At 45.5% G+C, this 27,551-nt stretch overlaps 1 protein-coding gene across 1 annotated transcript in view; it reads right to left on the bottom strand.

Moving 5' to 3' along the window:
- ITIH5 (inter-alpha-trypsin inhibitor heavy chain 5) overlaps positions 1 to 27,551 on the bottom strand; it is a 54,774-nt gene that overhangs the window by 6,647 nt on the left and 20,576 nt on the right. Inside the window, exons 6-12 of the mRNA XM_035127994.3 lie at positions 23,344 to 23,513; positions 22,297 to 22,413; positions 12,721 to 12,892; positions 10,194 to 10,503; positions 4,728 to 5,284; positions 3,539 to 3,592; positions 1,555 to 1,671 (exon numbers count right to left, since the gene is read on the bottom strand). Of these exons, the coding sequence (XP_034983885.3) occupies positions 1,555 to 1,671; positions 3,539 to 3,592; positions 4,728 to 5,284; positions 10,194 to 10,503; positions 12,721 to 12,892; positions 22,297 to 22,413; positions 23,344 to 23,513 (1,497 nt within the window). The remainder of the gene's footprint in view (positions 1 to 1,554; positions 1,672 to 3,538; positions 3,593 to 4,727; positions 5,285 to 10,193; positions 10,504 to 12,720; positions 12,893 to 22,296; positions 22,414 to 23,343; positions 23,514 to 27,551) is intronic.

Here is a 27,551-nt window from a genome sequence, read left to right as displayed (position 1 = left end):
ATGGAAACATTTTAACTCAAGAGCTCCCATCGACTTGATTTAATCTGCTTCTGGAGGCAAACTGTACTGAAGGAATTGGGGGTGGGGGGAGAACACAAGGGTCCATATCCACACCGACATCCAATGTAGGTGAGAAGACTTGTCCCCCCCACTTCCCTCCACTGTGGCACTGATCCAGATAATTCCCTCTGCATTTTGGAGAAGGAAATTATAGTCGGTCCAAGTTACAGGTATCTGAAGAAGTGTGCATGCACACGAAAGCTCATACCAATGACAAACTTAGCTGGTCTCTAAGGTGCTACTTAGAGGGGAGGGGAAGAAATGGAGGCAGTGAGCGATTTTACTTTCTTGGGCTCCTTGATCACTGCAGATGGTGACAGCAGTCACGAAATTAAAAGACGCCTGCTTCTTGGGAGAAAAGCAATGACAAACCTAGACAGCATCTTAAAAAGCAGAGACATCACCTTGCCAACAAAGGTCTGTATACTATAGTTAAAGCTATGGTTTTCCCAGGAGTAATGTATGGAAGTGAGAGCTGGACCATCAAGAAGGCTGATCGCCGAAGAATTGATGCTTTTGAATTATGGTGCTGGAGGAGACTCTTGAGAGTCCCATGGACTGCAAGAAGATCAAACCTATCCATTCTGAAGGAAATCAGCCCTGAGTACTCACTGGAAGGACAGATCCTGAAGCTGAGGCTCCAATACTTTGGCCACCTCATGAGAAGAGAAGACTCCCTGGAAAAGACCTTGATGTTGGGAAAGATTGAGGGCACTAGGAGAAGGGGACGACAGAGGACGAGATGGTTGGACAGTGTTCTTGAAGCTACGAACATGAGTTTGACCAAACTGCGGGAGGCAGTGGAAGACAGGAGTGCCTGGCGTGCTATGGTCCATGGGGTCACGAAGAGTCGGACACGACTAAACGACTAAACAACAACAAAGGTGCTACTGGAAGCAATTTTTTTATAGTCAGTCCAGTCATGGAACGCCACAAAACTCTGGTGTAACATGTAACAGGCTCCTGGCATTTGACACTGTATGGCATGGGTCGCAATTAGTATTGATTGTTATTTTTATTTCCATTCCTTGCCCGTTGTTCAGCACAAGGTCCCAGTGTGGGTTGCAGCAGTGGTTTTGAACCAGTGTGCCGTGGCACCCTGGGGTGCCTTGAATGATGGCCAGGGATGTTGTGGGCAACACTGGCCTCTGTCCCTCTTCCCTTCCCTCCCTCCTCTGATGCCCTATCTCTGCCTCCCAAAGGCTTGCACAGCTGTTTGTTGCAGCAGCCCTGGCTACAAGCTCCCCAGGCGAATGCTTCCTCTGGGGCTGGCCAGGGGGGTGCTTCCCAGGCCCCTGTGGGGCAGTGTGAGAAGGCACCTCTCTTTGGGGCAGGGGGGCAACTCAGAGACCCAGTGCTTCCTCCCCAATCACTTTTAAATGAATGTTTGGAGCCACTGCCAAAGGAGAAGGAGAACGGCTGATGCTTTTTGCATGCTGCTAATCTAGTTCTGCTGATACAGAAACTCAACATTTCTTTCTTCTTCCAACATACCAGAGTTCTTATGGTCGGAAACCAATCTGAGGATGTCTCCTGGTTCCCCGTCAATGTTGAAGCAGACCGTTAGCTTGCTCAAGGGGAAATCGACGACAAAATGAGGGTCCCCATCCGCTGGAAAGACAAGAATTAAATCATAATAATGCAGAGTCGCAGACTTTAAGGCTCCCACCCAAACCAGCACACACAGCACCAAACACAAATGCTACCACGACCAAACCCCATTTGCGGAGAGACCTCTTGCTTCTCCCCTCAAGCACCAGCACCACCACGAACATTTTGTAGCTTTGGGGGTAAGGTTTTCCTAAAAGGAAAAGCAAACTAGACTATAGGTAAGACTCCCAAGAAGACCATCCACAATGGACTACTGTTGAACGTAGGGAAGCTTGAGATGCCGTCAAGACTACGATTTATTGGGGCAGATGTTTTTGTGGGTTTTTTCTGATGCAGCTTGGAACGAGCCTCAAGCTCACTTTAGTTTCCAGTCTTGGTTTGTGTGCACAAACCATAGTCTGCCATGTTTTGGATGAAACAAAGAAACAAACCATGGTTTGTCTTGAAGCAGGCTAGGCAGGAGGAGGTCATTGGGCATTTAGCAGAAAAGGGGTTAAGAGCTGAGGCTCACCCCTTAAAAATTATTTATGCTTTTCAGATTTATACATTTCACTGATTTTACAATCATTTGGACATTTCAAAACTCGACTTCCTTCCCCCTCTTTCTGCAGGTCCTTAAATTTATTTTTAAGATCTTCTGCATATCCAAATTAACTTAATTTCCTCATTTATTCATCTGCTTTAAATATAAACTCACTATAAAACTGCAGGTTATTACAATAATCCTGCCAATGTTCTTAGCTGTTTACAATTTATCTGTAAATATTCAATAAACCATTTCCATTCTTTTATAAAAAGATTTTTGTCTTGATTTCTTATTCTTCTGGTAAGTTTCCCCATTTCTGCATATTCCATAAGTTTCTGTATCCATTCTTCCTTTGCTGGGACTTCTGCTTCTTTCCATTTTGGGGCGAGTGACATTCTCGCTGCTGTAGTCGCATACATGAATAAATTTCTACACATTTTAGGTAGTTCTGTCCCTATAATTCCCAAAAGAAAAGCTTCTGGTGTTTCTTTTTCTTTTTGCAAATGTTACTTTAAACATCCTTTTCTTTTCATTATACAGTACATCATTTCCCAGTAAACATTAACCTTACTACAAGACCACCACATATGATAAAAAGTTCCTTCTTTCTCTTTACATTTCCAACACTTATTTGATTTAGATTTATACATATGAGGCTCAGGCTATTCTTGTGCATGTAACGTTGAACAACCCCACTGTGATATTTCTACACAAAGCTCAAACATCCAACGAAAGGAAAGCACTTCAGGTATGGAGTTGTTTTGCCGCCACATACGTGAAATCCAAGTTGTGTTCACTTCTGGGTCAAAACTGGTGGCCCAATCATAGAATCACAGAATCATATAGTTGGAGGAGACCGCGTGGGCCATCCAGTCCAACCCCCTGCCAAGCAGGAAACACCTTCAAAGCATTCCTGACAAATGGCTGTCAAGCCTCTGCTTAAAGACCTCCAAAGAAGGAGACTCCTCCACACTCCTTGGCAGCAAATTCCACTGCCGAACAGCTCTTACTGTCAGGAAGTTCTTCCTCTTAACCTTCTCTTCTCCAGGCTATCCACCATCAACACATGGGGACGGCTCTTCCATGTCGTACTTCGTTCCTTGAGACCAGCAGATGAGGGGTCACGGTTTAAGGTGCTCCCCACCCAACTTGTCTGAGGTCTCATGAATGGTGACGAGATCCAAGGCCTTCTTGGTAATATTCTCCTGCACTCAAAAGAGTCCTGCTTGCTCACTGTACCGATGCCTTTTGGAGGAAACTAGTTAAGACACTTCCAGAAAGTTTGTGCTAAGTTAAGGGAATATGCTGAACAGGACCAACCTGCCCTGCTAGGGGATTTACCTGATGTTTTCGTGACTTCAACTTTTTGTTTCGCTGGCTTTGCAAGAACAGGCCCTAGATAGCCAGGAAAAAACAGGGAGGAGAAAACAAACATGATAAGCAACAACATGGCTATTTCATACTGTGATTTACGGTTCCCTTTTGTCCAAAGAATATCATAGAATTGTAGACTTGACCCAAAGAGCCATCTAGTCCAACCTACTGCAAGGCAGGAATCACAACTATCTGAAGTTTTCCTCCTTTTTTTCTTCTCTTCTTTAATTTCTGTGTTTTTTAAAAAATGCTTAATATTTGGTGCTTATTTCTATATACTGTATTTTTCCTTTTAAAAATGGAATTGCAACAATATTCCGTATTGGCCTGAATATAAGCCTCCCCTCCCCCTCCCCCAAATTCAGACCGTGAAAAGTTAAAGTGTGGCTTAAATTCGCGACCTTACAAAAATTGGCTTTTATGATATTGATGCTGAAACAGACATACGGTAAAATGGAACGGATGTGAGTGCCTGTGGAATATTAAGGAAGAGGCTTATATTCGGGTACAGTGGACCCTCCTTATATGAACTTAATTCATCCCTGAGGTCCGTACTTCCCCAGAAAAGTCCGTATTCGGAGGCGCCGCTTCTGCGCATGCGGCAAACCCCAGAAGTATACACTTCTGGGTTTGCCGCGTTCATAACTTGAAATTACGTTACCCAAAGGTAACGTAACCCGAGGTACCACTGTATTCTCTCCCCCCCCCTGAATTTTATAGGTGCAGCTTATATTTGGGTGCGGCTTATATTCAGGCCAATACGGTAGCTGTGGCTCAATTTAAATGAATCCGTTTATATGGGATTTAAATGACATTGCCTGCTCCACAGTTCTCCATTTCATTCCCCCTGCCATCGAATTTTCTGCTTTCCCCACCCAATGATCGGTCTGATTTCCATGGCCACTCAGCCTTCCTGGGGCTGTTTTGGGGCCTCTGCCCCCACCATATATTTCCCTAACTTCTGCAAGCCTTGGGGTTCCCCAGCCTGCTGAAACCTTGTACGTGAATAGGCTACATAAAGGCCAAAGCTTGAAGAACCAAGACCACAACTAAAACTTCATGGTGATAGACACATTGCCATTCCCACATCGTTTGACATAATACCTGCACACTATTCTTGGGACTCGGAACATAAGCTAATGCGCATCATGCTTACCTGATGGTGCCCGGTGACCTTGCAGCCCCTGCACGATCTCCCCGACTCCTTCGGTTGATGGGCCGGTGTAAACCTCCCTTGGGAGGTCCGCCTGGCTCGCAAGCTCCTTCATCTTCAGTGTGGTGAAGGGGGTGACAAAATTGTACGCGAGGGCCAGCTTCTCGGCTCTCTCCCTCAAGGTCTCCTTCTCCTCACTGTCGTCGCTCTTCAGCCAGGAGGTCATCAGCTCCTTGATGGTGAGGTAGCTCCAAGTCCGTTCAACATAGTTCTGATCATCCGTGGTGTCTTCGGCACCTCTGGAGGCCAGTCCAACATGGTTCTTGGCGGAGAGGTCTACAGCCACGTCAGTTTTCAGGAGGACATACTTGTCGCTGTTGCTGGCTGTCACCTCCACATGTAAGCGGTCGGCTGTCTTGTTGAAGAGTTTCCCGGCAATGACAATTTCAGAGCCATTGAAGTAGTTGGGGAATAGGTTCTGGGTCACTTGCTCCACGCTGTCTGTAGGGTAATCGATCCGGATGTCGGAAAGAAGAGGCGTCGCGATCTCGTCATAGAATCTGCGTAGGAACAGTTTGTTATTGAGAAGCTTCAAGGGGCGACATTACTGATATATAAGGAGAGCATAGTGGAAGCAGACAAGCATCCTTACAGCAGATAACAAATGTAATAGCCCTGCCTCAGATTCCCAACTTGTGCAGCGCTGTGGTCTAAACCACTGAGCCTCTTGGGCTTGCCGATCGGAAGGTCGGCGGTTCGAATCCCCGCGACACGGTGAGCTCCCGCTGCTCTGTCCCAGCTCCTGCCAACCTAGCACTTCGAAAGCATGCCAGTGCTTTGGTGGGAAGGTCAGCAGCATTTCCATGGGCTCTGGCGTCCGTCACGGTGTCCCGTTGCGCCAGAAGCGGTTTAGTCATGCCGGCCACATGACCTGGAAACCTGTCTTTGGACAAATGCCGGCTCCCTCAGCCTGAAAGTGAGATGAGCGCCACAACCCCTGAAGGAGCGTCTCCACCTCCATCATTCTGCCCGGACACTGAGGTCCAGCACCGAGGGCCTTCTGGCGGTTCCCTCGTTGCGAGAAGCCAAGTTGCAGGGAACTAGACAGAGGGCCTTCTCGGTGGTGGCGCCTACCCTGTGGAACGCCCTCCCAACAGATGTCAAAAAGGAAAACAACTACCAGACTTTTAGAAGACATCTGAAGGCAGCTCTGTTCAGGGAGGTTTTTAATGTTTAATAGATGATTGTTATTTTATTCTTTTTTTGGAAGCCGCCCAGAGTGGCTGGGGAGACCCGGCCAGATGGGCGGGGTATAAATAATAAATAATAAATTATTATTATTATTATTATTATTATTATTATTATTATTATTATTATTATCATCACCTTTGACTGGACTTAACCATCCAGAGTTAACTTGTCCACAGAATGGGAGCTGGCACGATCCCCAAGGAGCTGGCTTCAGGCACCAGTCTTGTTGACAGACCAACTCTGTGGCACAAAGGGGTCTGCAAGCGTGACACCTGACTTTGCCTGCAGACAAAGTTCCTAAGTCACTGAGGGTTTGGGAGCCATCAGCTCTGCTCACGTGGTTTAGCTGGCCAGTCAAACGGTCCAGGGTCCTTTACCTTTACCTTTTACCTTTACAATGACTGGCTGAGGCTCTGATTTTAAGTAGTCCAAAAATCCAAGCCATGAGGGTGGAAAACACAGGGGTCAGACTAAGTCCAACCCAAAGGCCAGGCGGAACAGCTCTGTCTTGCAGGCCCTGCGGAAAGATGACAAATCCTGCAGGGCCCTGGTCTCCTGTGAAAGAGCATTCCACCAAGTTGGGGCCAATGCTGAAAAGGCCCTGGCCCTAGTAGAGGCCAATCTAGCCACCTAATGGCTCGGGATCTCCAGAATATTGTTGTTTGTGGACCTTAAGGTCCTCCACGGGGCATACCAGGAGAGGCGGTCCCGTAGGTATGAGGGTCCCAAGCCGCATAGGGCTTTAAAGGTCAAAACCAGCACCTTAAGCCTGATCCTGTACTCCACCGGGAGCCAGTGCAGGGACCTATCGGCTCTGCTCACCTGTTTTAGCTGGCCAATCAAAGCCGTTCCCGGGGTGCGGCTGCAGTCGCATGCTGACAGTGTCCGGTTCCACCAGAAACGGTTTAGTCCTGCTGGCCACAAGACCCGGAAAGCTATCCATGGACAAACGCCGGCTCCCTCGGCCTGAACGTGAGATGAGCGCCGCAACCCCATAGTCGCCTTTGGCTGGACTTAACTGTCCAGGGGTCCTTTTCCTATTCCAGTGAATTCAGACTCTGGAACTTGTGTTTGTGCCAAGGCAACATCTCCTCCTTATCCTCCCCAATGATGAGCTATCCAATGAATGTTTACTATGCTTCAGCCTAGCAGTTTGGCATGGACTCAGTGATGCTCAAGCAGGCAAGTTTTGCACAATGTCCTAATCAATATTGTCCTTTTATTTGTAAACCGCTTTGAGGTTTGTTTGTTTTTACAATCAAGTGGCATATACATTTTATGACACGTACCAAGATAAATCAAAGTGCCATTCCATATCTCCCTTCCCCCTCCTATTTAATCCAGATTTACAATATTTTGTGGATTTTTGTGGATGCAGAAAGTCACAGGTTTAATCCCCTGCATCTCTAGGTAGAGCTGCAAATGTTGCCTGCCAGAAACCCTGGAGAGCGTCTGCCAGTCAGCACAGACAGTACTAGGATAGCTCTGTCAGCATTGGGCAAAAGATTCCTGCATCGCAGGGGGTTGGACTAGATGACCCTCGTGGTCCCTTCCAACGCGACAGTTCTGTGATTCTATGATACAGTGGTACCTTGGTTCTCAAACGCCTCGGTACTCAAACAACTTGGAACCCAAACACTGCAAACCCGGAAGTAAATGTTCCGGTTTGCAAACTTCTTTTGGAAGCCGAATGTGCTCCATTTTGAGTGTTACGCTGTCTGTTTTTGCTATTTATTTTGCCTTTTTTGTTTTTGCGGCTCTTTTGTTGTTGGATCAGTGGTCTCGTAAGATAGTAAAGTTCATGTTAAATTGCTGTTTTTGGAGCTGTTTTAAAAGCCTAGAACGGATTAATCCATTTTGCATTACTTTCTATGGGAAAGCGCGCCTTGGTTTTGGAACGCTTTGGTTTTGAAACGGACTTCCAGAACAGATTAAGTGTGAGAACCAAGGTACCACTGTAGGTGGAACAATACTCTGGGTATACGGAAGCTTCCTATTAGGGAAAGGTCATAGGTCAGTGGCAGACCATTCTCATGCAGTGATAGACCATTTGCATGCAGAAGGTCCCAGGTTAAATCTCTGGCATCTCCAGTTAGGGGTGGGAGAGACCCCAGTTAGGGGTGGGAGAGACCCTGGAAAGGGGCTGCCAGACAGTACAGGCAATACCACACTAGACTGACCAGTGGTCTGACTCGCCAACTACCTATGTCTCTACGAGCAGCACCAAGTCCACAGCAAACTGCCTTGCAGAAGTTCGACAGCTTGCTCGCCTTCCCAGGCTGAGAGAGAGAAAGATGGCGAAAGCAGGGTTTTTATGGAGACAGTGTGACTTTTGCAGCTGCCTCTAAAGTTGCAAAACAATGAAGCAGGGATGGAGGAATGGAGAACTTCCGAAACAACAATGGGACGCTAGCCCAGCAACAACTGGCAAAAGATAGACATAATATTCAGCGAGGACAGGAAGAAACATTATGGATGGAATAATTGCCACACAGGAAGGAGTGAATTTGAATGCTTCACTTGTAGGTGTATAAATCATTTAATGTGTTGATATGAATGGAAGTCGTTAAAACTGCAGTTGTGATATAAGGGATTGGTATTTTGACTGGAGCGTAATTGGAATTTATAAGCGTTTGGAACGCAGAAATAAAGTAAATCATCAAACCATTAATTCTAGCACAGGGGGGGGGGACAGGACCTAAATCGTATAACTTGGCATCTCAATGATTGCTATTATTAATTTGGCATTGTTATAATGAGGCATTTTTATTGAATTATTGTAACTGAAAACTAATGAAAATTATTATTAAAAATAAAATAAAAAATAGTGTAGATTAATGTATTTTTAACCTTCTGATGGAAGCCGCCCAGAGTGGTTGGTGAAACCCAGCCAGATAGGCAGGGTAGAATTATTATTATTATTATTATTATTATTATTATTATTATTATTATTATTAACCCCACAAGAAACCAGAATGTTTCTCCACAGACTTACTAACTGAAAACAGATAACCAGAAATATGTATTATTAGGGACGGTTTAGGGGTGGAGGGAAGTGAAGATATAAATTAGGGAGTCAAGCCAAAAGTAGCAAAAGGAGATACAGTGGTACCTCGGGTTACAAACGCGATCCGTTCCGGGTCGCAGTTCGTAACCCGAAAAGTTTGTAACCCGAAAAGGGCCCGAACCGCTGTTTTGCGCATGCGCAAAGCGCTATTTTCGCGCTTTGCGCATGCACAAAGGCACGTGCGCGCGGCGGAAATACTTCCGGGTTTGCGAAGTTCGTAACCCGGGTTGTTCGTAACCCGAGGTGTTCGCAACCCGAGGTACGACTGTATTACTAAAATAGAAGAGGACCACAAAATGGCTTGTATTCCTTATACTGTATAACAGGCATCCCCAAACTGTGGCCCTCCAAATGTTTTGGCCTACAACTCCCATGATCCCTAGCTAACAGGACCAGTGGTTGGGGAAGATGGGAATTGTAGTCCAAAACATCTGGAGGGCCGAAGTTTGGGGATGCCTGCTGTATAAGTGTAGGAGGCATATAAGCCTGACTCCATTTGGCCAAAGCAGCGCAGTCACGTACAATATCTTGCTGAAATTGTAAAACCCATTGCTAAACCACAGTGAATCGATTCCCAGCATGAGCTGACCACAACACCACGTAGGTAGAACATGAGCCAAGTCATGCAACGTGTCTGTGAGGAGGTTTTGCAAAAGAGGATATGGATAAGGGTATAAAAAAACGGCAGCAACCTCTGTGAAGGTGTGTTGCTGTGAATGATCACGCACCACCTTTTTGCACTGCCTGGCATTGCGAAAATAAAGCCTTTCCTCTAGAAAGCCCTGGTGTCTCTTGACTCCTTCTTCCTCCCGGGGCACACTGCACCCAGACTGAACCTAAGGCTACATAAGATGTGTATTTGAGAGTATTTTTCTTTTAGTTTTTCTTTATCTTTTCTTTCTTTCTTTCTTTTTTCTATTTTGTTTGTATATGTAATATGGATATGGATATGTACTTAATTCAGATAAAAATAAAAATAAAAATAGACTGACCCGTGGTCTGACTCTGCATCTTCCTACGTCGCTACGAGCAGCAACAAGTCCGCAACCAACTGCCTCGTGGAAGTGCCCCAGTCCACAGCTGGATTTGCGCCCAGCAAGCAGAACATCCAAGCAGCCAGGGGTAAAACGGGTCACGTTTTCTCCACTCACCCTTTCAGCTGGGCTGCCGCATCCTCGTCTTCCCGTATCCGCCGCGTCATCCCGCAGTTCTCCAGCGCCAGCCTCTCCAATAGCTTGTAGTCCACGTCGTTGCCGATGCCAATGGTGAAGAGGCAGAACCTGTTGCGGACGGCCTCTTTGGTGTTGCTGACGATCTTGGCGGACTGCGTCTCTCCAACCGTCGGCCGTCCGTCCGTCAGGAAGATGATCAAGGAGACGCTCCGAGCTTCGATGTCGTTCTGGGTGATGTAGTCATTGAGTATCTGGGTGCTGATTTGGAGAGCCCCATTGATGTTTGTGCCTAGGAAGACACAGCAGAATTAGCCTTTGGGGGCATGGGAAATAGGGAGTTAGTTGCTCAGCTTCTAGTTTTTAAAATTTTCCACCTCCCCGCCTTTTTGCAATATTATTATTATTATTATTATTATTATTATTATTATTATTATTATTATTATTGTGCTGGAGGAGACTCTTGAGAGTCCCATGGACTGCAAGAAGATCAAACCTATCCATTCTTAAGGAAATCAGCCCTGAGTGCTCACTGGAAGGACAGATCGTGAAGCTGAGGCTCCAATACTTTGGCCACCTCATGAGAAGAGAAGAATCCTTGGAAAAGACCTTGATGTTGGGAAAGATGGAGGGCACTAGGAGAAGGGGACGACAGAGGACGAGGTGGTTGGACAGTGTTCTCGAAGCCACCAACATGAGTTTGACCAAACTGCGGGAGGCAGTGGAAGACAGGAGTGCCTGGCGTGCTATGGTCCATGGGGTCACGAAGAGTCGGACACGACTAAACGACTAAACAACATTATTATTATTATTATTATTATTATTATTATTATTATTATTATTAAATTAATAATAATATATTATTTATACCTCACCCATCTGGCTGGGTTTCCCCAGCCACTCTGGACAGCTTCCATCAAAATATCAAAAACACACAAAAAAACATCCAAACATTTAAAACTTCCCTAAACAGGGTTGCCTTCAGATGTCTTCTAAAAGTCAGGTAGTTGTTTATTTCCTTGACATTAGATGGGAGAGTGTTTCACTACAGAGAAGGCCCTTTGCCTGGTTCCCACTATGTGAAACTGACCAGTGAGCTGGATGCTCCAGGCTTAAACCACATGGCCTTAGCAAGCCATCTTCGCGTTTCTATACAAATAATTTAGAAACATTTACCATTTTGAAAGTTATACTGCCTGTGTTTTCTTGCTGCTGCATGGAAAAACACATGAATCTGACCTTTGAAGCGTTTGTAAGTAAACCATTTTTAACTTACCCAGTTTGTGGTAAGTGGGTAGTTTTGGAAGCAACTTAAAAGGCGGTATTTTAAAGGTCTAACACAGAGCTTTCCAAACTGTGTGTCACAACACATTAGTGCGTTGGCTGCAGTGTATAGGTGTGTTTTGCAAACGCTCCACACACTCCTCCCAGGGCTGGAAAGGGATTAGCTTAACCTTCGGTCTGCTAGTAAAATTGAACTACTGTGTCACAAAATGATGCATGTCTAAAAATTGTGTCACCAACATGAAAAGTTTGGAAAGCTCTGGTCTAACAGCCTACATTTCCATGCTTTACCTTGCTGCATGTTTTGTGATTTAAAATCTCTGCTGGGGCTCTCTCACCCAAAGAGTGCTTGCCCCAAACCTGGATCTAGGCATCCAGTGAAATCTCCTTCTATCTATCTATTTTCCCCCCTTTATAATAATATTAACATAAAGTACATCAGCGCTGAGTTTGCTGTTCCACGGGTGGACTAAAGCTACCTAAGGTTCTTTGGAAATGTCCCACTGCGTGAGAAAGCTAATTCTTTCAGTATGCGTGTGTCAACAACCAAACTGATTCCACCCCTACCCCTTGGCTTCACAGCTCTGCATGATACATGCCAAAAATTATTCCCTCCTGTGACGAGCCAATACACAGAGGCTCGTAGCAATGTCTCCTTCTTGGATGACCGAGAGTCTCTCCTAGCGTTCCAGGAGAAGGCAAACTTCGTTTTCACTTGTCTCTATGACATGTGGATTTTCACAAAGGGGAATGAAGACAAATTCATGGAGTGCTATCCATAGTCACTAGTCATGGTGGCCTTATGTTCACAGAACCTGGATTTGGAGGTGGGGAGGAGGCAGGCCAACGCATTTGGGTTGCTTTTTCCTCTTGTGGATCTTCAGAGGAAACCCCTCTGTTGTTTCCAAGTTCCAGTACCTTGTCTCTGTGCCTTTAAGAGCTGCTCAAAAGGCAGAGATCCAACAGGTATAGCTCTTCACAGCCTAGAGATTGCAGCTCTGGAAGAAAGCTGCACCGACTGAACTTTTGGATCATAGATCAGTCAAAAGGGGTAGAGCACCTCTGTGACAGAAAGGATTATTATTTAATAATAATAATAATAATAATAATAATATGGAATTGATTACACCGGTGCAGCCTTCATTTGTGTGTTATGCCATAAGTGAAGTTGCAGATTCACTGAAAAAGCACAAGCCCACCCCCACCCCCTTGACAACAGATATACCTCCTGTAGGAGACATGTTATGGATGTAGATCTTGGCATCTCGTATGTTGTTGAGAGTCACGGGCACCAGCTGGTCTTGTTGCCAGACCTTGATTCGATTGGAGAAGCCAATAATATTGAAGTGGTCCTCAGGCCTTAGATCCTGGAGAATGGTGAAGAGGGCATCTTTGGTCTGAAACGAGAGACATAACCTGGATGTATATTATTTACACTAGATCAGGCACCCCCAAACTCGGCCCTCCAGATGTTTTTGGGACTACAAATCCCATCGTCCCTGACCACTGGTCCTGTTAGCCTGGGGTGATGGGAGTTGTAGTCCCAAAACATCTGGAGGGCTGAGTTTGGGAGTGCCTGCTCTAGATACAGCAACGTATATATGCCCTGTGCAACCATGGGCTAGTTTACAGCTGTTTCTTTTCTTTATTTCAATTGATTGATTCTACTTTGTGAGCCTCCCTGAGATCTACAGATGAAGGGCAGTGTTTGCAAATTTAATTAATAACAACAACAATTACTGAAGTACCAAGAGATTACATGCATGCGTGAATGCGCAGTCACAGACAAAACACATTACTGTAAGCAAGTTGTGCTTCCTTCTGCGGTTATTTGGCTATAACATTTGATAGAAAACAGGTAATTGAACAAACTTTGTTGCATTACGTTATTCATTAAATTATCATTCCATTGATATACGTATTTTATGGTGTTACTGAGAAGAAAAAGTGGTGTTATGAGCCATTAAACCTCGGAAACACACTTTTTCCAAAAGGTTTCCACAAATTTGGCCACTAGTGTACTCTGGTCAGCCTTTCGTGATTCACGGTATGATTGCTGCTTTGCAAAAAAAACATCCCTACTTTAACTGTGCACTTTCTCCACGCCATGGATATTTTAATTAACCTCTATCAAGTCTCCTCTTATTTGCCTTTTCTCGGAACCCCAACATCCCCAATGCTGCAATTAGATACCCAGGGCTCCAGATTTATCTGGACAACATCCCCCTCCCCCCGCATACAAAGATACTTCTACTCCTTTAGTCCCATACCCTCTTCTATTCCCATACAACCCCTTAATCTTCTCCAAGGGTAGTGGGAAACCCCAGAACAGATTTGTGGCAGAAGGACGGGGCAGGAAAGTCCCATTGAGCAGCTAAATGTCCTTGCACTAGCAGGACAGTTTGTTCAGAAGGGCTGTAGCTCAGTGACAGAGCAGTTGCTTTGCATGCTGAGGGTTCTGGGTTCAATTCCCACCAGAGGAGACCCTGGAGACAAAACTGAGCTAAATGGACCCATTGTCTGGCCCAGTATGAGGTAATTTGTTTTGTTCCTGGATACCATTTATTTATTTATTTGACAATATTTATAGGCAATTGATTATAGTAAAACCTCTGAGTGGTTTACAGGAAATGTTAGAAGTATCAGTAAAAAGAAAGGTTTAAAAACATTTTTTAAAAAGATGGTTGCAGGTTTGATCTGCATATGGGACAGCTACATACTCCTTCACTGCAGGGGGTTGGACTAGATAATCCTCAGGGTCCCTTCCAACGCTATAATTCCGTGATTGAAATCAACAGTAAAAGAGATTAAAAGGGCATCAACATCTGTGTGTCTGGAGAGACTTGCCTAAAAAAATAAATAAAAATTAAGCAAGCACTGAAAAGAGTACAGCAGAAAAGACTGTCTGATGTCAATAGGCAGGGAGTTCCAACGTTTGGATGCCACCACACTAAAATATCAATTTCTTACAACTGTGTAATGAGTATTTTATGTGGCACCTTTCTAAGTGTCCCTACTGATTGATGTGCAATTGTCTACGTCACTGGGGTCTTCTCAACCTGATTGACTCGCCAGCCACACTGACAGTCTCTGGAATCTTTGGCATGTTCTTTGTTTAATATAATGTTTTATTCTCTTGCTAATGGTGCTGTTTTAAATGTGTATTTCATATTTGACCTCCTTTAGCAATGCCATGTTTTGAAATGTTTAAGATTTTCAGTTCCCTGTTCATTACAGTATGTTGCTTTGAATGCTTCTGTTTTGATCTTTTAATGTAGGTTGTAAACTACTTTGAGTCCCCCCCCCTTAAAAATATAAAGCGATATAGAAATGAAATGAATTATAATAATAATATTTTCAAGGAGCCTGCGATGAAAGAACCCAAAGTCAAAAACGTCCACCCAGATGAACGTTTTCTACATTTGGGGTTATATAATTTGACAGACTCAAGTGCTCAATGATTGCTGTTGCTGTGGCTGCCGCCGCCGCCTACAATCCAATATTTATCACAACAGCTTCCCTGAAGAGTCCCATGCCAAGTCCATTCCCTTTCCATCTTCAAATATTGAAGGCTTCTTGGTCCCAGATGCAAGGATAAATTTGGAGAGCATCAGAAACATCTTAGTCGTCTCTGTTCAGCTTCCCTTGTGATCTCGAATGGAAGCTGATGATGTCATGGCAAAACACATTACCCACCGCAATGGAATCTGGAGTCATCTCTCCAGCTGGTGGCCTTGGGGTCGGATCCAAGGGCTATCAAGGACAATTTTGTTTATGGTTTTTTATAAAAAGAAACTTTTCCAGCACTGATGTGATTCAGTAGGGAGCATTTTGGACACAGGCCCAAGACACTAGTTTTGGTCAAAATCCTTGCTCATGTACATGCTGTGTGGCTTTTTGAGACACCCATTCTATCTCTATTGTGGTGGGATCCGGCAATCAGGCCTCAGTGTTGGGGCGGGACCATTGGAGCGGCCACAACACCCTATTGGTGGTCCCTCGTAACAGGGAGAAATTGGGCTATGGGCATTCCATTCAAAGTAGTTAGAGGGACCACTATTTAACCGCTGCACGTGACCTGAGCTTCTTTTTCGAGTCTCAGTGCACCAGAACATCCGCCCACCTCTCCCTATATTTAGGGCTTCCACGCATGACCTTGCTGTGCCATCATGTGTCGCCTGTCGTTGGGACAGGGGCACGGCAGGAATTTTCCCCACTTGGCTGATTGGCTGGTGCCACTTGGGTCTTGCCTGCCGCATAGCAAACATAGCTGCCAAGTACCCCGTTTTCCCCGGGAAACCCCCGTTTTTTCGTACCATTTCCCGGCGGTCCCCTGTATCAGTTCCTCTCCCGTTATTCTCCCTTATTCCGCTCCTCCCGGTGGCCATTTTCCCCCCTGCTTTGCCCCTCTATGGGCACAGAAAATGCCCAGAGTCAGTGCTGCCTGCAATGCTGCAGGAAGCTAGCCAAACCAGAGCCTACGCAACCACTCACTTGATTTGTAACCAATAAAGTTGTGGCCTAAATTCTGCCAAAAACCCAACCCAAAACTTGAGTCCTGTTTGAATTTATTTCTAGGCCAGGTTAAAGGGTCTCCACAAGCAAATGCAGGGCCGGCTCTAGGTAGACCCCCGGTGGTGCGGTGCGCCAGGGCGCAGCGCGGTAAAGCCCCGCGGAAACCATGCTGCGCCCTGCGAGGGCGGGGGCGCCGGAGCGATCTCCACCCCTCAGCACCAGGGCGCACGACCTGCTCGAGACTGCCCTGAGCAAATGCCTATGGAAAGCTCACAAGGAGAACCTGAGAACGACTGGACCCTCCCTGCTTGAAATATGGGGGGCGACACAAATATTAATATCTGATATCTTTATATCAAGACTAAAAAGCTAAGCTAAATAAAAACATGGGGGGGGGAGAGAGAGTGAAGGTGAAGGGGAAAAGAGACGAGAGTCAAGGGAAAAGAAAAGAAAGAGAACTTCCGATTATTCATCTGCCACCTATAGAGAGAGAATGCTTCAACACACCCACTCCAAGATAGCACACACAAATCCACCTTCTATAAACCAACATTATCCTCAATCCTCAACCTTAGCTATCACAAGTCCATTTTCTTTCTCACACAAAAAGCCTATAAGAAGCTTCCAGTCTCTAGTAAATGTTGACATGATTTTTTTTGAACCTCTTATTGAACCTGCCAACTTCACCACCTCACCATTCCTCCACTGTAGCTATTGATGAATCTTTCCATCTTTGTGTGTATAAAAGTCTCACTGCTATAATCATATATTAAAAGAAAATTCCACAATCTTTCTCTAAGTGTAGATCCATAAGTCCCAGCAGGAAGAGTTCTGGTTTCGGTTGAAAACTGACCTTCAAAATCCCCTGTATCAGTATAATGCATTTGTAGCCAATATATTTTAGCTTTTTTTACACGTCCACCAAGCATGATAAAATGTCTTTGTATTCTTGACACTTCCAGCAAGTATTTGGAAACATTTTTATGCATTCTAAATAACTCCTCAGGGGATTATTATTATTATTATTATTATTATTATTATTATTATTATTATTTATGTACTATCCTATACCTGGGGGTCTCAGGGCTGTTCACAGAATAATATGAAGATATAAAACCACAAAATACCTAATAAAAATAAAAACAACAACCCAATAGCCCCCCCCCAAAAAAAACCATTTTAAAAGGGCATAGGATGTAAATTGGAGCAACCAAAGGCCTGGTTAAAAAGGAACGTTTTGGCCTGGTGCCTAAAGGTGTATAATGAAGGCGCCAGGTGAACTTCCCTGGGGACAGCATCCCACAGACAGGGAGCCACTGCAGAGAAGGCCCCGTTCTCATGTTGCTGCCTTCCGGACCTTTCGAGGAGGAGGCACACTAATGAGGGCCCCAGATGATGATCTCAGGGTCCGGGTAGGTTCATATGGAAAGAGGAGGCGGTTAAGTACTAACGATACATCATTTAGTAAAAGAAAATATTTTAAATAATAACACAATGTGTATTTTAACCCTTTAGTTCACACATGTTCCTTCTGTGTATTCTACCCAAAAAGAATTGCCCATTTAATCATACATTGATTAAATACATGGAATTCCTCAGCACTTGTAGCATTCCAGCGGCCGTTGTACTCCAAATCCTGTTACCTCATTTGCTTTCTGGGAGTTGGAGTTCAACCACTGGTGTGCCCTAGGTTCTCCATCTCTGGTCCAAGTCATGGAGACCAAAGACAGTCGGGAGAATGCTAACTGGGCACTTTCCACCTGTCCAAACTAGTGACATGCTCATTCCCAGAAGCCGAGGTGACGGCATGAGGCCAGGCGGAGGTCATTCTGAAATGGGAGCCTTTGTTGGTGATATTTGCCACACACAATCCCTCCGTTGTTTTGCCGCGTGGGTCAGGGACTGGGGGTGGGGAGGTGGCCCTGGTTGGGAAGTGGAAGTCAAGTCAGTTCATAGGGACACAACAGTTCAGCTGTTCAGAACGCAATCGCTTTGCCTCACACAGCAAACTTCCTATGAAGTAATGGCCTGGCAACAATAACCTCATTCTGGTGCCTTGTCCATCTCCTTTCATCCACTCGGAGGCTAAGGGCCACTTTCCTTTGCATGTTAGGTGACTTATTATCTTGCCATTCTGTGGCCAGAGCCAGACCAAAGAAATGCAGGAACATAGGAAGCTGCCTTATACTGATTCAGCACTGTATACACAGACTGGTAAAGGTAAAGGGTGGCGCTGCTGGGATGCGGGTGGCGCTGTGGTCTAAACCACTGAGCCTCTTGGGCTTGCCAATCAGAAGGTCGGCAGTTCGAAACTGGCGATGCCATGGACTGAGCCCAAGATCTCCCCCAAGGAAAGCATCTGCTTTAGCCCTGAACTTTGTTGCAGAGGCTTTCCAAGGTTTCTGTCAGGGAATATCTGCCTTCTCCCATCTGGGGATGCCAAGGATGCTCTACCACCGAGAGATGGCTATTCTCTTCATAGCTCCCCATTCACAAGACTTGCGGTTTCATCTGTTAGAAACAGACACGGCCATCACATCCTTCTGCTCCGTCTTTGGGAATACAGTGGTACCTCGGTTGTCAAACGTAATCCATTCTGGAAGACTGTTCGACTTCCAAAACATTTGACAACCGAGGTGCAAAGCCAATGGGAAAAATTGAAAAACACGCAGTGGAAGCCGTTCGACTTCCGTGGCGCGTTCAAAAACGGAAGCAATTACTTCCGGGTTTTTGGTGTTTGGGTTCTGAATCGTTCAGCTTCCAAGACGCTCAAAAACCGAGGTACCACTGTCTAAGAAGAGCCTGCTAATTTGTCTGTTTCCTGGGTCTGAGCAGTTTTTCTTTTGTTCATCCACTTTCCCTAGGAAAACCCACAATTTACTGCTCAATTGGAAAAACAACAACATCCATAGAGTGGTACCTCCGGTTGCAAACGAGATCCGTTCCGGAGGTCGGCTGCACCCTGAGGAATTCAAATGGATTCAAACTACAAGAAAGAAGATTCCACCTAAACATTAGGAAGAACTTCCTGACAGTAAGAGCTGTTCGGCAATGGAATTTGCTGCCAAGGAGTGTGGTGGAGTCTCCTTCTTTGGAGGTCGTTAAGCAGAGGCTTGACAGCCATATGTCAAGAATGCTTTGATGGTGCTTCCTGCTCGGCAGGGGGTTGGACTGGATGGCCCTTGTGGTCTCTTCCAACTCTATGATTCTATGAATTCACAACCGGAGGACTGCTTCTGCGGTTTAGCACTTCTGTGCATGCGCATGTGGCGCGTAGATACTTCCGGGTTTGCTGCGTTCACATCCCAAAGTTTACGTATCCAGAGGGATACATAAGTGGAGGTACGACTGTACACAGAAAACCCAGCTGACGTTTGTTCCAGTTCAGCAATAAACCCAGGGAAAGCAGTGGGGCAAAAGGAAAACCTTTCAGACATGTGCTCAGAAATCATGGGACAAACAGAAGTGGCCATAAACTCGGTGTCCATGGCCCTCACCACACCTTGTGGCACAGAATCCCATAATTTTTTTCACCTTCGTTTTATCCTGCTAAACCAACCTCAAATTCTAAAACTGTTTCCCTTTTTAGAAGCCAAAGCTCCAGTGTCTTTAACAGCAAAATAAATAGACAAATGCTCTCCCTCATTTCCTGGAAGATTTAAATGTGCAGGAAGCGTCTCCGATTGAATGTCTACCTGGCACACATCCCTGAAAGGCGCAGAAATCCTGCCAAAAAGCCATGCGGATAACCTTTAGCCCCAAGCACCTTCCGCAGTCCGGGCTGTTTTCTAATCATCCCGCCAGGCAGGCTATCTGTAATTTAAATTTAACCTCCAGCCCATTTCCAAAACTTGAAATCTGCCTTTCTCAGCACATCTCACATTCCTCTCTTCCCGTCCTCGCACTCCCTCGTTTGAGCTATCGCTTTCCCCTCCAGCAAAGTGTGCAGAACTCAAGTGAGCCAAGCTTCCCCATGTCCTCTGATAATAAGGGCTTTGTTCCAACTTCCTAGATTGCACTCCCAGGAAACAGAAACAGGACCTGCGTCTAGCTGTAGAGATAAGCCCATTTCTGTATTGTTGCCTTCTGCCCTTAAAATCGCTTCCTAGCAAACATGGCACCTAGACATGATGCTTATTGTGTGGTTGCAACGGTCAAATATAGTTTGAAAATAACAGTGGTCTGTGATGGGGGTGGGAAATCAGGGTTCTCTTCCTTATTCCTGCTGTAGTTCCAATGAAAATGGCTCCTTCCCCCAAAAGTGTAGTTCATCCCAGAGAGCGAAGCGGTGGAGGCTGGTCTTTTAGGGTGAGTGGCGCCATGCCCTACCAATAGCCTTCTGCCCTCAGCCAAACACCCACCACTTGCCTGCTGTCATTCCTACAACCAGTGAGTGCATGCTCTAGCACCACCTAGTGTTGATCTCCCTGCCTTCCTCCCAACCAGTCCTAATGAGCACTGCCCCCTGCTGGAAGGAAGCTTTCGTTGCTGCCTTGGGTGTGAAATTTTCATAAGGGCCACAGTGGGGCAGAAGGGTTAGATCAGGCATAGGCAACCTTCGGCCCTCCAGATGTTTTGGACTACAATTCCCATCATCCCTGACCACTGGTCCTGTTAGCTAGGGATCATGGGAGTTGTAGGCTGAAACATCTGGAGGGCTGAAGGTTGCCTATGCCTGGGTTAGGTCCACCTTGTCCCACATTGAGCAAAATATTCCTTCATTAAAGGAGGTTGTATCAGTTGACCTTCAGGGTCCCTTAAAACTCTACAATTTTATGATTCTAGGAGGATCACAATTGCTCCATCAAAGGACTAATAGCAACTCTCAGCGCCCTTAAACTACAGCTCCCAGAATTTTGGCTGGGAAGCCATGGCTGTTAAAGTGACATAGCAGTGGTATCATAGCACATTAAACGCATGATACCAATGTGGCATAAGCACTGTTAATGTCTATTATTATTATTATTATTATTATTATTATTATTCTCCACCTATCTGACTAGGTTGCCCCAGCCACGCTGGGTGGCTTCCAACAAATATAAAACCTCACTAAAACATCAAACATCAACACCTTCCCTATACAGGGCTGCCTTCAGATGTCTTCTAAAAGTTGTATAGTTAACAGCCTTTGCAATATGTTCCTTATCTGGGGGCTCTTTGGGTGGTAAACTCTTTAAGTTCCTCCCTTCCAAAAACATTATATATGTTTGCCGTCTTCATGCTTTAAGATTATGACAACAACTGAGTGCACCATTTAAGCACACACACACCTTAAAAAATAAAATAAAACCAACAAGATCAAAACTCACTGCTGGCATTTGAGCACAGCTCTTCAAGGGTTAACCGGAGACTGTACTGTGCAAACCAATCCTCTCCTCCTAATCTGAGCCCCATCAGGAGGAAAGTAAAAGTCCCTGCAAAGGTTAATCCCTGACCTAAGGCAGAGCTGACCTGTTCACACCAACTCCTGGCTGGAAAGAGACTTAATCCTTTGTTCCCAGCTATAGGTGGCTAAGTCTTTAGTTGTTCATTTCTGCCCTGTTCAGCAAACTGGGCTTAACTGAGGTGAGGCTGCTGCTTAACTTCAGAGCGAGTTTATGGGACCCAGAGAGGTGAAAGACCCCTTTGGTCCATGCAAATTGCTCCAGAGCAAGACAATCTGATGCGAGACATAGCACCAACTGCCTCCTTCTTAGCAGGATCATAGAATCATAGAATCATAGAGTTGGAAGAGACCACAAGGGCCATCCAGTCCAACCCCCTGCCAAGCAGGAAACACCATCAAAGCATTCCTGACACATGGCTGTCAAGCCTCTGCTTAAAGACCTCCAAAGAAGGAGACTCCACCACACTTCTTGGCAGCAAATTCCACTGCCAAACAGCTCTTACTGTCAGGAAGTTCTTCCTAATGTTTAGGTGGAATCTTCTTTCTTGTAGTTTGAATCCATTGCTCCGTGTCCGCTTCTCTGGAGCAGCAGAAAACAACCTTTCTCCCTCCTCTATATGACATCCTTTTATATATTTGAACATGGCTATCATATCACCCCTTAACCTTCTCTTCTCCAGGCTAAACATACCCAGCTCCCTAAGCCGTTCCTCATAAACTTCCTTCATCCCTAGATCCTCAGAAAGGAATTTCCCTTACTCCCATCTCTTCACCAAACCTAGTGAGGTAGTAGAAAGACAGCACATGGGAATGCAGGTCCAACACTCCCCCCCCCCCCAGAGCAGGAGCTGTGATGCTATCAGGTCAGGGCAATGAATGGCCAGAGCCCCAGACTCTCACCTGCCTCAGCTTGGTTCCCACCATGGAGGCGCTGCTGTCGAGCACAAACACAACGTTCTTTGGCAACGGAGGGAGGTCCTTGGGAGCGAAATAGTGCACAAAGTACCCATTCAAAACCTGGCGGGATGAGAAAGAAAGAAATCAGGAGCTTAGCGCCATGCCAACCACCTTGTTAGAACTCCAGACCCAGAAAGTCCCAGGCGGCCAAGACAAAGGGATGCCAGTCGCTGCAAAACTCAGGGGAAAGGCAGTGAAAACTGCTCCGTTAAGAGCATAGGAAGAGCCTCCTGGATGAGGCCAGTGCCCCCATCTAATCCAGCATCCTGTTCTCACAGTGGCCAGACAGATGGCCAACACGCAAGCTAGATTAAAGCACAAGGGTGTTTTCCCATTCTGTGGCTTCCAGCAACTGGTATTCAGAAACATTGCTGCTTCCAGCTGTGGAGGCAGGGCAGAGCTATCCTGGTTAACAGCCATCGGTCACCCTTCCCTCCATGAATTTCTCTAATCTTCTTCTAAAGCCATCTAGGTTGGCGGCCAAAACTGCCTCCTGTGAGAGCGGGTTCATCAGTTTAACCACGTGCTTTTTCATCTCTCCCGAATCTTCCAACAGAATGGGAAGAATAGGGCAAATCGGAATTAGTTGGCTCCGTCTGTTGTTGGCTCCGGCGCCACCTACTGTTCACCTCCCTCCTTCCTGTCCTACCAATCGCAATGAGCATCAGTCTCCAGTTATCAGCCAAAGATCTGGGCGTTGCTTAGATCTCAGCAAACTGGCTGCATCTTTAGATCCACGATTACAAGGTAACTGGCCAGGTCTGATCTAGGAACTAGTTGCTGTTATAGGCGAGATCAAACTTTGGGGAAAGGAAGAGATTATCTCTACCATGCATTGCTCCTGGAATTTCCCAGGAGCCTCAGTGGAGGCTTAACTCTACTAACCCACCCATGCCAATTTGCACTGTGTTGGCCAGGTAGCCTTTCCCCTTCAGAAATCTATTTCACGAATTGCACAGCAAATAATGAAATGAACAGGAAGCATACTACCTGGACATCCCCAACACTCAGCTCCCTGTTGACGTCGTATCTGACAACAAAGTCTCCCAAGATGCCATTCCGTGCGATCTTGGATTGCTGCACAACGTTGGGGCTGAAGGTCACCTTGGCTAAAGTTTTTGTCTGGCCAACCACTGTCGAAGGTGGCGGGGAGATATCATCTGGTGGAGAAACACAAGACAAGCTTTGTAAACAATATCACTTCACGCTGCAACATTTTGTCGCAGGACCCACTTGTGTTGCTGATTCTGGAACCCTGCAGCAAGCTTTTTTGTTATAACTCTGGCATTTAATTGATTCCTGCATTGCAGGAGGTTTTGGAGTGAGTGACCCTTGGGGTTCCTTCCAACTCTATAATTCTATGATTATTACTGTCAAAAACGGTGGTGCAAAATTGAAAGAGCACTCAGTTGTTTTTTCCAATCTTAAAACTGTTTCTGCACTTTTTTTTTTAATGAAAATTTGAATGCAACAGTTTAGTGCAAAAGTCTCTTAATATACACGTGTCTGTATGCTGCCTTACATAATAGACACATTTTTACAACACAATTTTATCTAATTTAATGCATTTTTGTACAGTATATCATTTCCAGGTTCAAAAAGTATCTACATGGTGCTTAGAGAATAACTTGCACCTAAATATTAGCAAGACAAAGGAGATGGTGTTGGACTTTCGGAGGAAGAGAGAGGAACTAGCCCCATTGTAGATCGGGGGGGGGGTTGTGTGGAGAGAGTCTCTTCCTTTAAATTCCTGGGAGTTTACCTTAGTGAAGACCTCACTTGGAAAAACAATATAACTCAGGAGGTTAGGAAGGCCCAACAGAGACTCCATTTTCTTAGGGTCTTGCGAAAGAACATTGTTAAACAACAATTGATGACCTCCTTCTACCAGTCCACAATAGAAAGTGTCCTCTCATATTGTATCACAGTGTGGTATGTTGGCTTGGCAGCCACGGACAGAAAGTCATTACAGAGGGTGGTGAACACAGCACATGATATCATGGGCTGTCCCTTGAGTCCGCTAGATGACATCGCAAGGGATCGTTGCCTTAGGAGAGCGAGAAACATTCTCAGGGATGACTCACACCCCGGCTACCACCTCTTTAATATTCTACCCTCGGGCAGGAGATATAGAAGTATAATCAGTTGTACTAATAGGCTAAAATTGATGCTTTTGAATTATGGTGCTGGAGGAGACTCTTGAGAGTCCCATGGACTGCAAGAAGATCAAACCTATCCATTCTTATGGAAATCAGCCCTGAGTGCTCACTGGAAGGACAGATCCTGAAGCTGAGGCTCCAATACTTTGGCCACCTCATGAGAAGAGAAGAATCCTTGGAAAAGACCCTGATGTTGGGAAAGATTGAGTGCAGTAGGAGAAGGGGACGACAGAGGACAAGATGGTTGGACAGTGTTCTCGAAGCTACGAACATGAGTTTGACCAAACTGCGGGAGGCAGTGCAAGACAGGAGTGCCTAGCGTGCTATGGTCCATGGGGTCACGAAGAGTCGGACACGACTAAACGACTAAACAACAAAAATAGGCTAAAAACAGTTTCTATCCGTGGGCTGTTAAGCTGCTGAACGGAAAATAATATAGTGCAACTGACTTTCGGGGTTGGTGTGTTGTGCGGCAAGCACACAGAGTGCAATGAGATTGAGTGTTTGTGGGAGGGAGGAGGCAGGCTCGGTTAATTTCATTGTACACAGGTACATTGACAATAAATGTATTATTATTATTATTATTATTATTATTATTATTATTATTATTATATGCATATTGTGCACACCTCACCATAGTATATACATTCTGGTACACATTTAGGGTTGCCATATTTTGAAGAGCAAAAAATGGGACACATTTGCCTACTTCTACTTTTAACTATTCATCGCTATGACACCTCTACCTTGAAAAAGAGGGCGTGTCCTGGAAAAAGAGGACATAAGCAAACCAGGTGGAGAACTGCGAGGCAAGCGTTGGAGAAGTAGTTCATTGCGAATTGGGTAAGTTCACTTTTAAATGCGAACAGAATCCAATTTCATAGAATTATAGAGTTGGAAGGGACCCCAAGGGTCCTCTAGTCCAACCCCCTGCAATGCAGGAATCTCAACTCAAGCATCCATGACAGATGGCCACCCAGCCTCTGCTTAAAAACCTCCAAGGAAGGAGAGTCCACCACCTTCTGACAGAGCCAGCGCTGCTATTGAGGAGCTCTTACCATCAAAAAGTTCTTCCTCCATCCATAGCTGAGAATAAAATGACATTCCAGCGAGGATGGAGAGAGGAACTCTGGACTTTTGATGTCAGTTGGAATGAAGCCTGAGCATGAGATCATCCAAAAGGGCAAAACATATTGGCTACAGTTTCCTATGCATCATATTGTTGGTGGCAGCCCAAATAATTACAATAACTAATTTTTAATAGCCCAACACCTGCCTGGCTCAGAAAACGGTTTTCCAAAAGTTGGTGGCTTGCAAGTTTCCTGCCTGGGGAAAACACAATCGCTGGGTTCGCACATATTTTATTAAGCGAGCTGTCCTTTTGCAGCCAACTATTTCATTGTCAGTCCTTCCTCTTCTTGTTCAAGACGCAGCATTTTTCTATCCCTCATTAATAGAGAGTTTCCGGGACGTGTGTGTGCAATTGACGTAAAAGCAAGCAAGGTGGGTCTAAATTTAAGGGTCCATTAGGGAAGCTTCGTGAAGGCAACAGACTTACAATCTGCAGAGGAAGACTAAAGGAGTTCACTGTGGCGGGCATTGGGACAAGTGAACCCCCCAATTCTGGTTTATCGGGTCCTCCCTAACAAGAGGGCACGTGTTGCGGTGTGACCTGGCAACCAGACCCGTTTTGTGGGTGGGAACGTTTGGATGGCCACAACACCCTATTGAGGGTCCCTCGATGCTGGGTGCAATTAGAGCAATGGGACGCCAGCGAAATTGTATCGCGGGACCTCTATTTAAGCCCATGCATGTGTCCCTGAGCTTCCTCTTTTGGGCCAGTGCATCAGAACACCCACCTACCTCTCCCTATATTTAGGGCTTCCACGCATGACCTTGCTATGCTGCCGTGTGTCGTCTGTCGTTGGGACAGGGGCACGGCAGGAATTTTCCCCACTTGGCTGATTGGCTGGTGCCATTTGGGTTTCGCCTGCCGCGTAGCAAATTGTCACAACTTGTAAGGTTGTGGATAGGCTCTGGTTCAGGCAGAGCGGTCTGGCCATCCCTATGTGATGGGTATTCCGTTAAAGGAATCCTGGGACTCTTGGTTGGTCAACCCTGAGAGGGGTTGTGCCCTGAGCCAGAGTCCGTGGGGGGGGGGGCAACTGGCTGGTGGACTGGCTTGACCTCACTTTCCACTGTGTCGGGTGTTTACCCAAGTAAAGAAGTTGGAGTTCTTGACTGAAGGTCACATATAAATAGTAGCAAGGCAAGAACTCAGGCCACCATACAGTGGTATCTCGGTTTATGAACACAATTGGTTCCGGAAGTCTGTTCATAAACTGAAGCGTTCATAAACTGAAGCGAACTTTCCCATTGAAAGTAATGGAAAGTGGATTAATCCGTTCCAGATGGGTCAGCGGCGTTCGTAAACCGAAAATTCATAAACCGAGGTGTTCATAAACCGAGGTTCCACTGTAGTAATGTATCTCTGATAGTAGTTCAAATGATACAATAGTTTCAAATAGTCTTTTCTCTGGTTGGATTTATTTATAGAAGTTTCATACATCAGATGAAGTGAATATAACAGGACAAGGACCTGTTTCAAAGATTCTTCACCAGCAAGTCTTATAGTCAACGTGTACATGTAGATCAAAGTTAGACTGGGTGTTTACCCAAGGCTGACCTATGCTGGTGCCCTGGGTCAGCGCTGCCTGCAAGGGTGCAGGGAGCTAGTCAAGCCAGAGCCTATGCAACCACTCACTTGATTGTAATCAATAAAGTTGCAGCCTAAATTCTGCCAAAAATCAAACCTAAATTTTGAGTCTTGTCTGAATTAATTTGGGGATGGTTAAAGGGTCTACACACACAACTCTCAGTTTCCATTCTTAAGTTCAGTTCTCCATAACATTTCCATTCACTTCTTAAAACCCTCGTAACAATCCATGAGCATTTAAAGGTGAATTTCTCCTAATACACAACTGTGTGACACAGTTTTGTATGCATTTTTGCAAAGCAATTTCCCCTAAAACCATGCAT

The sequence above is a fragment of the Zootoca vivipara genome, chromosome 9, assembly GCF_965207765.1.
Source record: "Zootoca vivipara chromosome 9, rZooViv2.hap1.1, whole genome shotgun sequence".
Taxonomy (NCBI): Eukaryota; Metazoa; Chordata; class Lepidosauria; order Squamata; family Lacertidae; genus Zootoca; species Zootoca vivipara.
The sequence above is the reverse complement of the archived record's forward strand: the minus strand, read 5'-3'. Positions and strand labels throughout refer to the sequence as shown.